Below are 17,739 nucleotides of genomic sequence, written 5' to 3' on the forward strand. Positions count from 1 at the left end.
CACTTCAAAATGCACAATATCAAAAATCACAAGGTTATTATGGACGGGACATAAATAATTTTTTTAATAAATTTATAAAAATATTAAATAAATTATATAAATTTATTTTGAATTCACGAGTCAATTCATGACCGTAATCATGTTGATCTATTTTCGGTCTGAGCTTGTATAAGCTCAATTTAAAACCAAATTTTTTCGTTTCATATACGTTTCGGATTCGTCGTGTCAAAAATTATTATCCCTGACGACGAGTGGCGTGGGGCAACTCCACTGTAGGTCATGTGGACATAGAGGGTACCGGCGGGCGTCATCAAACGGTAGTGATTGGGCCTCCTCGGAGCACTGCGGTGAAGCAAGTCGGAGACATGATTGCGCTACGTAGCCATCATTCCTCACTGGAAACGACCACCGACGGGGATACAGGGAGAGTTCGCTATCTGACGCTGATCAAAAGGCGTCATCTTGTGCTCACGAAGCACGACCCTGATTGGTTTCCCGGTTCGCATGTTCCATTGATCGTCCGATCTCACCGTGTGTCAGATCCAACGGCTCCCGTGAACAGCGTCCCACCCAGCATCGTGTTTCGGTGATCCACCGCACTCACCCGATCCAGTCCCATCTAACACCATCCGACGGCCACCCTTAGTTACAATCCCGGGACACGCAGTCTATCCACTAGAAAACAGCCACGAAGAAGGATCAGTGGCCTTTCCGTAAATATATGAAAAGAAAGGTATTTTACTTAATAGGGTTGTTTAAACGCGCTTCGTTCTTCCGACCCATCTCTCCCGTGCGCTGTCGGCGTCGTTTGGGGGTCAGCCTATAAATACCCGCAATAGAACCCCACATTTTCTTGAGAATTTCCTCTCCGTTATTCTCCGCCCTCTCGGGCTTCTACTCAAAACCCTAGGCCAAGAAAGCAAAATGGACCAAGAAATCCTCCAACAAACCCTAGAAATCCCCGAGGCTGGGGCCTCCGGCGTCCGACCGCCGGAGGTTTCCGGCGACCCCGAACTCTCCCGGACCACCTCCTCCAGCCGCCTCAACGCCCAGGCGCCCGAGTTCGTCCCGAGGGCGGCGCCGCCTCTCCCTCTTCCGGCTGTGGATCGGATCGATGCGCGCCAGCCACGACTGGTCCCGATCCACCACGGCCCGCCTCCGATGATGCACGTCTACCACCCCGCCCCCCCGAGCCCGCCGTTTTTTGCTCCGGTGCCGAGCTCGTTCGAATACTATGGCGGCGGAGGCGGTGCGGGGTTTGGGGAGCAGGAGGCGGTCCCGGCACTGGCTGATTCGGATCCCGCTCCGCCAGCGAGGGACGGGCTCTCGGACGAAGTTATTCAGAAGATTACGAAGCAGGTGAGTGATTTCTTGAATTCTTTCGTTTAGTTTCATGCTCATAAAATTTGTTCTTTGATTCTGGTGTAGTTGATCATAAGCCTTGGAAAGAAGATTATAGAGCCTGGATTTTGTGTTTCCATGGAACATGATCAACGGAGTGACTCGCTAATTATAGAAAATCATTGTCCATTGGCTGTAGTTTTATGTAGGATTCTAGTTATCAAATCAGTGCTGCTGAAGTTTTAGCCATTTGGACCATCCATTCTCAGTCATATGTTTTAACAAAGTGCCTGTCTGTATATGCATCATATACTGGAATTAGTCAGCAGGTCTCTATCGTCATTTCTATATGGGAAAGCTCGTTTCATTATGCATGAGCTCTTACTGAGCAATCCTGTTTAGAAGGCTTTAAACCTTTGTTTACTATAGAAACCTCATTCTTGTGCCATGAGGCACCAGGTGACAATTTGAATGATTTGTGATGATTTTTTGTGTATTTGGCTTTCAAAACTCGATTGACATGTAGTGAATAACATTGTTGGTGTTTTAAGGGCCTTTTTTTTTTTTTTTTTTGGATTCAAGCAAACAGATTGCCATGTTGACATGGCTCATATTACTTTTTGTCTTATAATTATAGTTCAGGTCTTTGTTATTCCTATCTTAAAGTTGACTTGTTGAAATTGTATGTGAGGGCCAATGCGGGTATTTGCTTAGTCCCACATCAGCTATACATTGAATAGATATTGGATACTTATGCATGGATATGGAATCCAAATAATACTTCCCGGTTAGTTTTCTTGGATGAGGTCCTGGGTTTGTATAAAAGGTGGATCAGGTCTGTAGTCTATGTGGACTAGGAGATACTATAGCAAGGATCTATTTAATTGACCATGGGCATGATGTGTGTAATTAGATTTGAATGGATTTGCACCTTTAACCTAACAAGGACATTAGGCCTTAAACAAGGGGAGTACGTGATGACTTGTGTGGGAAGATGTGTTTAGTCCGGCATTGGATAAATCTTGAACACTTATACAGAGTCAAAAAATTCAGATAACACCTTCCAACTTTTTTTTCTGGTGAGGTCCTGGGTTGTTATAGTGATTGCATATTTACTAGTTTAATTTGTAGCTAGTTGATGAAAAGTCTGCATAACATTCAGAAATGACTTTCTAATGAGTGGTTTATCTTTGGTATGGGAGTGGGCTGCTCTACGATCCAGTTTTGATGAAGCCTGTAAACCTATGCAGTTGACTCCCATGTTTACATAAATAATTGGCTCAAGAACACTTTTAGAAACTTTTTTTTTTTAATGCTTGGTGGTTCCTTTAAACCTGCATTTCCAATAACTTTTGAATAGGTTCAGCTTACTGGGTTGTTCTACGATTCAATTTTGATGGATCTTTTGTAAACTTCTTACAATAGACTCTCAATTTGACTTTAGCACTTGTTGAAAGAGTTGATTGGAGTATGATCTGTTGATTTCTCCTTTTGACTTACCTCTTCTCTTTCGAAGTTTGTTAGCTGCTTTTTTTTTTTTTTAATCCTTAAGTCAAATAAGTCACATTTTAAGTAAGGAAAAAGTATAACAATCAAATAACGAATGACTATCACTTTAAATAAGCTGTTTTTAACCTGCCCATGTAACTCATTTTTTGCCTCCTTAGCTAAATATTGCCGACATGACTAGTTTCTGATGCAAAATTAAATTGCTTTGATGATTGTGTAACACTATGATATGTGGATATGACTTTCTTTTTTCACATATTCATTTTTAATATTTGCAGGTGGAGTATTATTTTAGTGACATAAATTTGGCTACCACTGAACACCTGATGAGGTTCATTAGTAAAGATCCGGAGGGATTTGGTAAAGTATTTTTCTTAAGTAGATTTTAATTCTAAAGTTTTTTTATTTATTTTGATTTTTATGTTTGGTACTTTTTATTGAGATCAAGATTAGAATCTTATTTTTGTTAGCCTTTTTTTAATAGGTAAGCTTATCTCCAGTATTGATATGCTTTTAAGGATGATCAAGGTGCAAACATTTTTTTTTTTTTTTGAAAAAGCCCAATTAGTCATGCTATAAATGTCTAAATTGTAATGTTCACAAAATAAATTTGATGGTGTTAGAACCTTATAACATTTATCGCACTTTAGGTGGTTCGGCCATGGGCAGTTGCTGATGGGCTTAGGGGACATTTCTGTTGATGAGCAGCAATAAACTTGGGACTCAGGGCCCTCACTTCAATAGAGGGTAGCTGTAACTTTTATTTATTTATTTTGTAGGGTGACAGATAACGTTTTAGTGGTTTTGCTTGTGGTTATTAAATTATGCTTGGATCGTCCAACAGAAATAAAATATTAAGGAAAATCAAGAACATGTTTTATCTTTGAGTGTCTATCCGGTAAAGGCTTCATGTTATATTTCACCAATATACAGTATATCTTAATTTAAAAAATTAAATCTGCATATTAAATGCTCTCTCGTATATAAGGATCTGGGGAAGGTCCGTTGTGTGAAAGAGGAAAGTAACTTTGTATGTTGGGAAGGGTAGCAGTCTGGTATTTGATTTGGAGTTTAACTGACCATCTATATTGTTGTATAGATATGGTAATCTACTTAAATGGTGAACTGAATTCTGGCAAAAGTGCTATAATCTAGGATTGATGGCCTTTTTGATCCCTCTTCCTCTTGTCTTTGTCTTTTAAATCCAAGGCATTACATTTCCCACACAAGATGGGATGATGCGCAAATGTTGTTATTAGGCATTCAGGCAAGATAAAATCCATCTGGTCTTGTTTCATAACATCTTGAATACTGTCCAGTTCTTGGAGTTTAAAAGAACAAAAAAAAAATGCAAGGGTTGTGCACAATATGGATCTAATGTGTAAGTGTTGTGATTCTTACCCTTATAACTCAAAATATGCTTGGCAACGCTGATAATCATATGTATAATGGTAGAGCTGCCTGATTCACCATATGAACCATTTCTTGAATACAACAACCAAATAGCATTATATACTTATGACATTTAGATCATACTTTTAATTACCTCATATCCTGATATGCAATTATGAAATGCATAGCAGGTGTGACCTAGCTATCAAGACATTGTGAAAGCAACTTGTAAATTACCAAACTTGGACTCTCATATATTGTCAATAGACTCAATACTTTTAAGCTACAATTAGTTTAACATAGGGTTTTAATTCGAGTTTGGTAACATTCTGAATATATTATTCCAAAAGATACCTTATATAAAATTTTGGAATGATGTGAAGGAAATTTGGTAAAATGTTTAGGTTTTTAATGAATTTAGCATATCTTTATATGGATCAAAAAAAAAAGGAGAGAAAAAGTAAATTTGTAGTGATTCTATTTGCAAGTATCAATCAGAATGGTAAATTTAATTCATATCATAGTGAATTGATGGATGCATTGTATCAATATTCTGTGATCTATATTTGATATGGGAACACCGTGTTGCCAAAATGAGTTATAAAGGAAAAGAACAAAGGTAGTGTCTGATTTTGTACACTACCAATAACATTTCAAAAGGCCACATATCTTCTTATATATGGTACATAGACATGGGCATGACAAAAAGGAAGCTTGCAAAACTAGTTGTCTGCTTGTGTAACATGGTGATGAAAGAGGGATTTTGATAGTTCTAGTTGGGTTTAGTGTTGGGTTTGTGATGGGAAGATTATAAGGAAGTAATTCTCTGTTTAAAAAAAAAAAAAAAACCGAACAAATGAATGCCTAGGAAGTGGTCATATGAATGCACTTGCATAGGGTTTTGAAGTAAGGACCTAACTATTATGGCGTATAAAATAATAAGCTGGGATTTATATTTTATATTCAAAACAAATGCTTGTACGGTAAAAGTATTAGCTTGAACAGACTCTGTGTTTTTTTCCCTGTAATTTTTACCAAGGAAAGGTAATTTCTCAATTTCTTCAGCTGACAACTTAAACATTATATTTCATATAAGACTTTCTGTTGATATAAGATCATTGAGAACAGGTATGCTTGATGAAACCATGTATATTATGGAAACTTTTTAAGGAGGCATATCGAAAGATATATGTATTACATGTGCATGCATCTATCATTAACATGATGAATAACGTATTGATTACCTTATTTGGGTTGTTTAACTGATGGGTTGTGATGGTATGAGAGCTCTTAATGGTGGATCAGATGAAGGAGAAAAGTAGCAAGATTTGACTTGCATGATAATTTGAGGAGCATAATGTAACTTCATTTAATTTTTACTGGCAAAATGAACATTGGGAACACATAGTTGTTTAAACATGGATGCAGTACAATTGTGTACAATTGTGCTGACAGTAATAATAAGCAAAAATCTATTTTGATAGGAATTTTTGTTGTTGTACAGACACGGATGTAAGAATCGGCTTCAGACATGTGTCCAAGTACTCGACTCGATTAGTGGGAAAAAAAGGAGATAAGGGATGCATAGGGTAAATTATAATTTAAACTAAATTATATATCTATATCTTTAATATTTATTTGTTTAAACATTAAAAATAAACTTAAGAAGATATTGTTTGTTGAGGTCTTTTGGTATACATGTTTCTCATCTGAACTTTCGATTAGCTTAAGAATACAAGAAAATAACATTTTCTAATGTTATTTCAACACCTACATCCTTGTCTAATCATTGAAAAGAAAGAATGCTCAGTGCTAACATGAAAATAGAGGGTCAAACTCATTGTTGGAAGAGTTCTATTCTCTACCAATCCTTAAGTGGGAACCATAGAACTTCATAAGTATTCAACTTCTAATACATATTTGGTTGGGATATGTATCTAACACAGATTTTTGGTGCTAGATGCAAGTGTCAGATAACATAGGAAAGTTTTGGAGTATATATCTAGAAATATGTTGTACATATAATTGGTAATTCGAACCTGAGTTTCTGTTTGTACATACATATGGTAATTCAAACTTGAGGTTGGTCACACCTTTGCACCGTTTGCGGAACCATTCTGAATGGGACGATTCAAGCTATGCTGAATTATATCGGTGGGATACCAGTTCGGTTCTGGCATGAAAAATGGCACAGTGGTCATCTCGGAGGGAGGGAGAAAAAGAGTGGAAGAGAAAGGGGGGAGAGAAGGAGAAGGAGAGGGAGAGAGAGAGGCCTCTGACGGCCATTTGAGGCCGTCGGAGCTCTTTTTGAGCTCGATAAGGTCGGAAGGAGGGAAGAAGAGAGAGAGAGAGAGACCTCATTGGATCATTGGATTCCTCCGGATGGGCGGCGATGCCGTTGCGAGCTCTCTGATGGCCGGCGAGCCAACGCCGAAGGAGTGGAGGGTGGTCAAGGTCAGAGGAGGGTAGATTCAAAACAAGGGTTCATCCCTATTTCGATTTTTTTTTTTGATTTATAACGAACGAAGTTGGCAACTTCATCCAAAATTTTTTCAAAAAAAAAAAAAGATGAAGTCCGAAACGCAGTTGCCGACTTTGCTCGTTATAAATCAAAAAAAAAAAAGAAACAAAGGCGAACCCCTATTTCGAACTATTTTGAATCCACCCTCCTCTGGCTTCGGCCGCCCTTCGCTCCCTTTGTTTTCCTTCCTCTCCCTCCGTCCCCCCCTCTTTCTCCTTTTTCCTCTTTGGTTCCCCCTCTCTGCTTTCGTTTCTATGTTGGTTCGGCTCCAATACAGGGGCATATCAAGCCATACTATTAGCTGGTCGGCATGGGTCCGGTTCCAAGTCGGCGAAACTTGATTATAATAGTACATAAATAATGTATAATAATTATTAATTATTATAATGAATACTCTAAATATATATTTATGATTATAATATATGTCTAATTATTATAATATCAAATAACTTTATATTATTATAATTAATATTATAATTATTGTTATAATAATCCAAAGGTAATTTAGTAGCAATTTTTTTCCATTGTATTTATAAAAATGATATGATAAAATATTATTCTATAATAGAAATTGTGAACAATTCACTGTTTCTTAAGGAGTAATCTTTTCAGCTCAGTTACATGGTAATTATATATCTTTTCACATCACACAACCATTTACATCTACAGTTTTCAATTGCAGACAACTAAACAAGGTTTCTTTTTTGTAACTGTAATTCCAATTTTGGGCAATTTAATTGTAGGCAAATGAACAACCCCTTAGTGATCGCTACCATATATTATTTTTGAAGGATTATTCTTGAAATTTGAGTGTGCTAAATTCATATATAGAAAAGGTCATCTATGTCAATATCTTACAATTTTTTATTCAAAGATAATTATCTTGTACGGGTGACAATCGGGTCGGGTCAAGCCATAAACGGGTCAGATCAGATGCAGGTCGGATTAGAAAACATCAAATCTGAAGTCAATCTATTTATTAAAGAGATCATATTTTCAAATCTGAACCCGACCTGTTTGATAAACAGGTCATGCGATCCGATCTGTTTATTAAACAAGTAACCTCTTTAACCAACCTGACCTAATCTATTTAACCTATTTGTTTAAGAAAATTGGTTATTTTTGGCCCAATACTATTTGAATTTTGACTTGTTTAGTTCAACCTTGACAACAGACTTAAATATAAACATCAAAATTAGATATCAAAAACAAGTAAACTTAAATTAATAGAGTTAAATAATAACAATAATCAAATGATCAATATAACATAAAAAACAACAACTATTTTTTTATACAGGACTACCAAGATTTAACAAATATAATAGTTTGAAAATGCCTAGCACCAAGAATTATATATCCATCATACGATGTTACATAAAACCCAAATAGAAAATTAAATACAGAGGAAATCCAGACCATCTTAGATTGAACAAAAATAACTAGCTAGAAATAATTTTGGGCTGATTTCGTAGAAGGAACTCATCTTGGTTCCTTCATGAAAAATTTGTATTTTAGCAATGTTTAATTGAGTATAAAATATTAATAGAGAAAGAGTTAAGGATACAAATATGTGGTACAACTTCAAACATATGGAACTGCTTATCCAGATTCTCATCCATCTCAAGGATGACAACAAGATTACTGCATCTGAAAATCATTAGAATAGCAAAGAATGGAAAAAGAAGATCCATGCATATCTAGAAGAGGAAGATGAGGCTCAGATCCGATAATTAATCTACAGCTAAATCAAAATGACTACAATTAGTTGCCTATATAGGAAGCTCTCCAAAATTATTACCATTAGAAATAGCTATCAAACAAATATCCTAAAGTCATCATAACCTCCACATACAAACCTTAAAGCAATCTCAAAATTGCTTAAAACCCAAACAAGCACCTAAAATTCCAAATAAAGGCAACATAACAACATCCATTGTTCTTAGTCAAATAAAAATCGAAAAGAAGTTCCAAACAAAACACAACATAACAAGATCTCAAGATGGCCATTGGGGAAGAAAGCACCGGCCACCAAAAGAGGAAAAGAGGGAAAACCTAGATTTTGAGCAGCCAAGGCACTAAGCGTCACAAGTCCCCTTAGCGACGACAATTAGGGAGGAAAAGAAGAAAGAAAATGGCGTAGATCCGAGCTCCCTCAGCGACAGTCGAGTGTCGACGAATACGGCCACCTCCTCTCAAAGACTAGTGACGAAGGAGGACCGAATGAGGAAACCAAAGGAGGAAACCATGGGAGGATTGGCTTTATAGTTTGTCTGGCCGTCATTGGGAAGGAAGCTGGAAGCACTGGCCACTGAAGGAGTGGAGGACCGAGGAGGAAACCCAAAAACTCTAGATCTAGAAATCGGACTGGAGGAAGAAAGAGTAAAGAGCCTTTTATACTTGAGATGGGACCGAAGGGTGAAGGATTAATGACAGCGGTCAGTTTAAACCGTTAAATGCTTTAAGCCATAGTATTGTGGGTTTACCGGTTACAACCCGACCGGATCCGACTTGTCCCAACCCATTTATTAAATGGGTTAAACGAATTAGCTGCCTGAAACTTGAATCCAATCTGATTTTTAAATAGGTTAAATGGATCAATCTGTTTACGACTTAAATCTGTTTAATCTAAACCCAAACTTGTTTAAGGCAGGTCGTGTCGATTTTTCCACCCCTATTATTTTGGACAATTTTATGGGTTGACAATTCTGTGAAAAGGTCAATGACCTGCATTGTGGAGGTGAAGAATAGCAAGGAGTAGGTGTCATCTGGTGGCGTGCTTTTCTATTATTTGTTATTTCAACTTTAATCTACCTTATTATCTATCAATATTATATATGCACTATGTTTGAATATTTTCTTTAACCTCAGTTATTGATATGGCTTTACCATGGGAATGCTCATGCATTATTGTTGCTGCATGATGAGAAGTGATAGAAGTATAAATATGTGGTTTTCATGCTTGAGGCCTTAGGAGAAGGACCACTTCTTTTTAATGTAGATTGGGATTTTCGACACATATTTGTCCTTGTTAATTCAGGATAATTGTTGGTGTTAGTCCATGTATCTGGCATGTTGTACTGATCATGAAATGATTGTTGCTGAAAAAGCTGGGTGTTTGTGAAGTGTGCTAGGAGGTATATAAAAGGTGAGGGTTGTGATAAAATTATCTAGTTGCCAAAAATGTATTGGCCAGGCAGCTGGAGTGCTCTGAGTTTTAGTTGCTCCTGCATCCATTTCTACGATTGTAGGTATGTGTTTGCTTTTGAGAAAAAAAATATTTAGGGCAGGGTGTAAATGACCTTAGCTTTCAGTAGCATGCTTGAGAACTACTGCATATGCCAAGGATAACTCATGATGGGTGGGTACTCTGGAGCTAATGACTATGCTCTCTCTTCCCAGATGAGAAGTGACCTGAGCATCTTAGAATTACAAGTTAACCTGCATAAGTCCACTCTGGAACCGTGCCTCATGCTTGTCTTTTTAAACATTACATACATCACTTTAAGCTGAAAAGGAGAGTTAAATTGAAAGTTGAGCTTCGTTCTTGATTAGAGTTGAGGAAGAGATGAATATGTAGTGTTTGTTGTATTATGGCTTGCTTCGCCACTGATCCTGGGGTAATTCGTAGTCCAGAACATGCTCATTAATGGTTAGAACCCAACTAAACAAGGAATGTTCCTTTGCTTATTCTCAAACATTGAAAGGTATTATCACCATTTTTTTTTTTGGATGGAAGGTCATATCACTTTTTAACTTGTTTCTCTCATATGTGTGGATTTTCTCTCACTCTGCAATATGATATATCCGATCTGCTAGGAGGTTATAAGAAAGAAAATCTGCCAACCTGCTTTGATCAAGTTGGCATAGTTATTCAGAATTTGCATTGCTTTGTGTGCAGTGCCAATATCAGTAATTGCAGCATTCAAGAAAATCAAAGCCCTTGTCCACAACAATTCCCTGCTGGCTATGGCTCTCCGGACATCATCAAAACTCGTAAGTTCTTTAGGCATGCTTACCTGGTTTTAGTGCACATCCATAAGCCAGTCAAACCCTCTCTCTTAAATCTGCTGAAACAAACACATTTACTAGTCATCACTATTATGCAGATGCCAATGTGTGTTTACTTGTAACTTGTGCCATCTATGGTAACTGGATATAGTTATCTTGTAGGTTGTTAGTGATGATGGAAAGAAAGTTAGGCGCCAACAACCTTTTACTGAATCAGATATGGAAGAATTGCAGGTTACATTAGCCAGTTCTATTTGGAGTCATTTCATCACTTTATTCACTGACTGTAAATAATGGGTTTCTTTGTCTCCTCTCTCTTCGTTTTAGTCGCGTATTGTTGTGGCTGAAAATCTACCTGAGGATCATTGTTACCAAAACCTTATGAAGGTTTTCTCTGCTGTTGGGAGGTAGAGATTTCTTTCCATATATAAATTTGCCATCAGCAATTTTTCAACATCATTCACTTAAATCAATGCTGTACTGCAGTGTAAAAATGATCCGTACATGTTATCCTCAACTCACCAATGGCACAACCACTTCTACTAACAAATCAGCAAAACTTGATATGCTTTTTGGCAACAGGGTATGCATCTTTGTCTGTTATTATGCTTGTTTCATAAAGGTACTAAATTGTCCAAGGGAGACATTATGCTTCAGCGTCATACTGTATATATGCGCATGCTTAATTTGTGGTTATTTGCATTTACTCTGTAGATTATGCTTTTCTCATAACAAGTTATACTATGGAATAATTTTTCACTTCACCTCCTTTTTTTTGGACCTTTTTTTTCCTCTTTCTTTCATTTTTAGGATTTTATATATGATGTTTGTAGTTTGAAGGTGTGTATGGGTATCTTTTCAAAGGAAAGGGAGAGTCAATGAAGATGACTTTATGGTGCTTTATAGACAAAAGTAGGTCATTGTACCAAAACAGATATATGGATGACTCATATAATTAGAAGTGACCTGATTTTCCGTCAATCCTATTAGCTTCTTAATATGAAGTTCCATATGAAACAAGCGCAAAGCAGGAACGAGTACATGCAGCAGTGACTGATAAGCTGACAAATGGAGGGAACTATTTGTGGGTTTTTAGCATCGATATGAGTGAGCAAGAGGGGCAAGAAATAACAAAATATCTTCACCGGAAGTATGATGAGTAGATAATAACAAGCAAAATATGGTGCCTTGAATAGTTGAATGTTTATCCAAAGGTTGCTGAGCTGGGGTGGATGATGGTATTTGCAGCTTGAGTGGGCATGTTTTTGAGGTACAGAAGGCTTGTTGTCTCTTTCGTAGCTAGCAATCGTGACAATAGTTGCTGAAAAGCATTGCTATATCTTATGATCTTTTGGCACAGCTAGTACTTCAGTAGAATTACTGGAAGTATAAGTGGAAAAACATCATGAGCAGCAAGGACAAAGCTCTGTGAAGGCAGGTGGATTGCAACGTTACTGAGAGGAGCATGGTTATATATGAAATGTGCCTTGTAAATGTTAGGGGAATGTCTGAATGGTAACTGAGACTTAAGTTTGAAATGCATTAGAAGTTGGTCTTGGCACCTCGCAACCTAATCTTTCTGTTGTCATGTGGAAGGCACATCTGTAGCATCTGATTGTGAGCTATAGCCAAGTCATCTATCCAAACATAGATTCTTGAATGTTTTCGTCACCTTATCATGTGCAAAGCATTTCAACATGATTTAACATTCTGTGCATGACACGATAGTGAGTGATGTGTTTCTAGAAAAGGAATATTGATCTGGTGAAGGCAAAGGTGGCCTCAGCTCAATTATCAAAAGAACTTTAAATCTGCCTCATATTGGAGCAAGCTTCCTATGAAGCTATGTAGAATTGGTTTTTCTTTATAATTAATTCCATTAAGTTTCACATCCATCTTATCTAGGAATTTAGCTGTTAAAGGTGTCATCAATCTTTCACTTCATAAATGGTGTCACCACATGGCTGAGCATTCTTTTCATTTGTATAATCAGTGCTGAAGTGGCAATGAGCAAAAGGAATCTAAAAGAAGCTTTGAAGTGAAACATCCAAAAAGGAATACAAATAACTCAAACTGTTTAACAGGAATTACCAAGGATGGCAATGTGACCTATGCCAGTCATGTATTGGGTTGATAAGGTACGATATGGTGACATACCAACATGGTATATAGCATCATGACAGCCAAGTGTCAGTAACCCTAGGATTCACCAAGGGAGAGAGGGGGGAAGGTACCAATGGTTGTGGTGGACATGCTGGAGCCGGTGAAGGTGGAGGTGCCGAGATCCCGGTCAACACCTCCAGGCCCAACCCTAGTCACAGGTGATGGCGTTGGGCAGATGTTGGTGGCGACTCAATAGGGAATGCTGGGTAGCATGATGCTGGAGGATGCAGTGGAGATGAAGGCATTTGGGGCCAAAGAAAGAGATTGAGGAGAGAGAGTGTGAGGTGAGGAGAGAAACGGGAGAAAAACAGGATCAAAATAAGGGTGGGGGGATGAGGCATTTTATATAAGAGACCTCAACGTAACCTGGATGAACTGGGTCATTACATCCTGAAACCATGTGGAACTAGTAAGTTCAGTACCTCCAAACCGGGCAGTTCAGGACAGTTTGGCAAACCTTGTAATTTACTGAATTTCAGTAGCAAGATACAAAGATGGGGGTGCTTTGAGAGTGAATTGAAGACTTCTTGACTTTAAAATTTAATGGTGTACGGGATCGTGAGAAATATAGTTAAAAAGCTGAGACAAATCAGTATAACAATCGGATTTAGGTTTTTCACACTAACTAGATCAAAACAAAGGTGTTTTTGACAACATAACCTGCTTTTAGGTTCAGGTTGATGCATATTGATTGGAAGGTCAGCAGGCATCCAGAAACATCAATTCAGCAAATTATCCTAAAATGAGTGAGGTGTAATAGGTAGTAATAATCAAACACTAGCAAACAAATGTTAAGTGAAGAAAGAGGATGAAAACAGCCATATAAATTTTATCTGAAGCTAGATGAAATTGAAACAAAATGCATGGACATGTTCTATTTGCTGCTATTCTCATACCACCCTTGTTTTAATTGTAAGGGCCAGATGTCTTTCTAGAGAAGCCCTACGGTTTTGAAATGAGTGATGGTAGTGGTAGTGGCTGGAAAATTGATTAAAAGTCAGTATCCATCAGCTTGAAAAGGCAGAACATTAGAGGGATGTGGGGCTGAAATGAGCACAACTGCACAAGTTTGGCTGGAATCCAACAAAGTCTCCACTGACTATAATTTTGGGTTTCTGAACCTTGGTGACGCTCCAAAGCTTGGGCAATGACAGGCACAGAAAGGATGATACAGGATTCATATTCTGCAGCAGAGACGGGCTATGAATGTTATGATTATGACCATTGTTTTTTAAAAGTGAAGGCTTGAGTAGGCTGTGATATTATCTTTCTTATAGGAGTTTCCATATAGAATTTTATGATATAAGTACATTGTACTGGCATACATTAGCTGTCAAAAAGAATGTTATACAATTATAAGAGGTTTTTGGATATGAGATTTACTTTTGTGATATTGAATTTGCATTTTCTGTTTCTCTTTCTCTTCCAAGCATGCAATTGTGCAAGGAATGAGCCTAATGGTGATGTACAATTGTGACTTCTTCAAACTCTGTTAAGATGTCAGATTGTCATCCTAAAAAATAACTTGCATAAGCTATTTATATGTAGGTGCATATATTAATTAGAACAATCATATTTTGAATTTCTGTGTTAGTTTTGTATATTAGTTTTAACCTGTAAGTAGATTTGTCTGCGAACTTTGGTTGTCATATGTCACATATATGTGATTGCTTGTACAGTAGCAAAGCACTTATTTCATGGATCTGACATTTGCAAACATATTTTAAGTCTTCAAGATTAAAATTCTGCTGTTGAGGTTTAGGTTGATACTCTTCTTTAAAAAAAAAAAAAAAAACTATAATAATTTCCGTATGTTTTAGATGCTGTTGCTCCATTAAGACTTGCAGATGACCTGTTTAGCAATGTTCCATTTTATAATGTAGCACAGTTGCCTTGTGTGTGTGTTTTCATGCATAAAACTGATTCTTATTCATATTTTGAATTTTGTTTTTTGTTTAATTTGTTTAATTCATGTGCAGTTGCATGCATTTATTGAGTATGAGACTGTTGAAGATGCTGAGAAAGCAGTAAGTTTGGAACTGAATTCTACATTTTGCTTTGATGTGGTTGTGTATCCTCATCACGTTATCCTCTGGCTATACTGGTTTTCCTGGCTTGCAGATTGCTGAGCTTAATGATGAGAAGAACTGGAGAAGCGGGCTCCGAGTTCGTTTATTGCTTAAATGCATGGTATTAACCATTATCTTTGCTTTCAATGAAGGGGTCTTTGTGTGTCCTGCTATTGTATCAGTATGATATTCCATTCATGTGCTGAAAAGCCTTGAACTAGAACTGGTGGCAAAGGAGGGAGAACTAGAAAGTAAGTAGATCCCACAATCCCATGCTTCCTGGGATTACCACAAAACACCTTTTAAAGGAGCTTGCTTCTCATGCATGGGCATCACTGGAAACTGTCCGATTCCCTCCAACTTCTCATTCCATCTGTTTCTGTCCAAATATGGGATATTCTTCAAGCAACACTAAGGGCCATTCAAAACCTCCTATACTATTTACAAATTTGTATGCTAGGTGAAGAAAGATGGTAAAACATTCTAAGGATAACATCTGTTGATAGCTTTTCACCATAATACCATGGCAAACTTTGAAATTATTAGTATAATATGTGGATTCTTTTGGAATATATGTTGTTATAAAAATAAATATTTTATGAAAAATCCAGTCTTCTTGATTTAAACCTATTTGTAAATGTTGGCAAATTCCAACTCATCTAGTTTCTTGATTGTAGAGCAAACATTCTTTGAACATGGTTATGCTTTCATGACATCCTTTCAGATGCTTTTTGGGGGCAAAATCTTTCAGATGCTATTTGTTACTTATTTTTTCCCATTAAAACTCCAGACAAAACATGGGCCAGTTCGAGGGAGAAAGGGAGCGCATGAAGGTGATGTTAATGGAGAGGGTGATGTCTCCACATCTGACCAGCCAAATGATAAGCTGGTGGAAGATCCTTCTCAACTATATGAGAATGTGGTAAGGAACTATAATCCTCTGGTGCATTTTATTTGCAGTGCTGAATTTAGTTTATTTCCAAAAAAGGCTCAGCTAACTGTTTGTTGATTTACCCATCATTACTGATTCGCTGTTCTGTTCTCTGTTCCATATCTGTTAGACCTTTTTTGCCGATGGCAAAGAATGGTCATTTTCTTGTTCCAATTAAACAAAAGGCCAGGTTATGGCATTTAGTTTTCCTAATTAGCTACCTTGGACAGGGTGAGGCTCTTTTCAGTGAAAAAGATGGTGGACTGAGGAGAGGGAGAGGTCGGGGCCGGGGAGGGAAGGGTCGAGGACGTGGCCAGTATCACAACAATAATCTTAATGGAGGTCATATGATTGGCAGTTCACCCTCGAGTCATCCTGTCCATACTGAACAGCCAGTGGTGGCTAATAAGCAACCTCCCGGTCCTCGCATGCCGGATGGGACGAGAGGATTCACCATGGGTAGGGGAAAGCTGGTAACCGCCACCAGTATGGTATAAAGACCTTTCTATAAATAGGTCGTCCTGAAAAACATGCTGTTTGGTGTGTTGTTGATAGAAAGGTGTAATAGTGCTGTTATAGCTCAGGCATTGCTTTTGGCGGATGCCTTGTTCTGGACCTGTCTTGAAGTCAGATTCTGCCTTACATTTTTTTTTCCTTTTGGAGGCTTTTTGGGTGTCTGGATTGAAACGCAGTAACCGGTTTTTATATTTTGTTACATTCTTTACCCCCGTTTAGTTGACAGTTCTGGTGGAAAAGAAATATCATAAAAGTTGGTACAGGACCATATTTTGTTCTTTTACACCCCTTAAGTCGATAGTTCGTGAAAAAAAAAAATTCATAAGAATTAGTACAGGACCATGATGCGTAGCCTAGTATCCTTGATGCAAAGGACATCATTGGGTGTCCTTGATGCATGAAAAATTGATGATATTTTCTGGTTTAATCACACTTTGTTTTTTGCAAATCTCCCTTTATCAAGTAATTACACATCTACTATTCATTGTTGATCTTTCATTTTGCAAGAAGCGAGCAACTTATAAAGTTTCTCCGCTAAGAAGTGATCACCTTATATAATTTCTATGCTCTTAAATAAAATTATATACTTTTAACATGGAGCCATGATTTCGATCAAAAGAATGCACATGCAGCTGGAGTCTTGAGTTTATAATTCTTGAGTTTATTATTTTGAACAAAAATCATATGGAGTCATCATCATAGAATATCATATGGGATGGATCTTCTATTTTGTTATATTTATCTTAGTATCAATCTTAAAGGAGAAATCTAAAAATTAAAGTCTGCTATTAACAGAGAGTCGTTCATCTCATAATTAAAAATAAAAAAATATAGTATTTTTTTTATTTTCATAATATATTTCTTATCAATATATATTATATGGTTAAGTGATATATACCAAGCAAATTAATCATCAAGTAAGTCAATGCATATCTTCAGCAAAATTGATAAAATATAATTTTTAAAATATGAAATTCATCGATATATAGTATATGGTCAGATGATATATACTTAACAAATTAGTCACCTGACCACTAAATACATATCTTGAAGTAAATTAACACATGATTTTTAGCATATTATATTCATCAGTACATATTATATGATATGGTGTACGTACTCATCGACTTACTGATATATACTATAATTTTTTTTGATACATATCTAGTAACGATCCAATATATCATTCTAGATAAATTGATATATAGTTTTCAGAATATGAAATTCATCAATCCATAGTACATGATTAGGTGATACATATTTAGCAAATTAATCATTTAGCAGTCGAA

General features: G+C 37.0%; 1 protein-coding gene across 1 annotated transcript; it reads left to right on the plus strand.

Annotated features, from left to right (window-relative positions):
* Nucleotides 1–845: 845 nt before the first annotated feature.
* Nucleotides 846–16,649, plus strand: LOC105051518 (la-related protein 6B). The gene is made up of 10 exons (XM_010932006.4): nt 846–1,359; nt 3,129–3,210; nt 10,662–10,756; nt 10,934–11,005; nt 11,099–11,178; nt 11,258–11,354; nt 14,914–14,961; nt 15,056–15,124; nt 15,794–15,925; nt 16,165–16,649. Exons 1-10 carry the CDS (start codon nt 925–927, stop codon nt 16,429–16,431), a joined length of 1,377 nt encoding a protein of 458 aa, XP_010930308.1. The 5' UTR covers nt 846–924; the 3' UTR covers nt 16,432–16,649.
* Nucleotides 16,650–17,739: the final 1,090 nt, after the last annotated feature.

The sequence above is a fragment of the Elaeis guineensis genome, chromosome 9 (genome assembly GCF_000442705.2).
Source record: "Elaeis guineensis isolate ETL-2024a chromosome 9, EG11, whole genome shotgun sequence".
Classification (NCBI taxonomy): Eukaryota; Viridiplantae; Streptophyta; class Magnoliopsida; order Arecales; family Arecaceae; genus Elaeis; species Elaeis guineensis.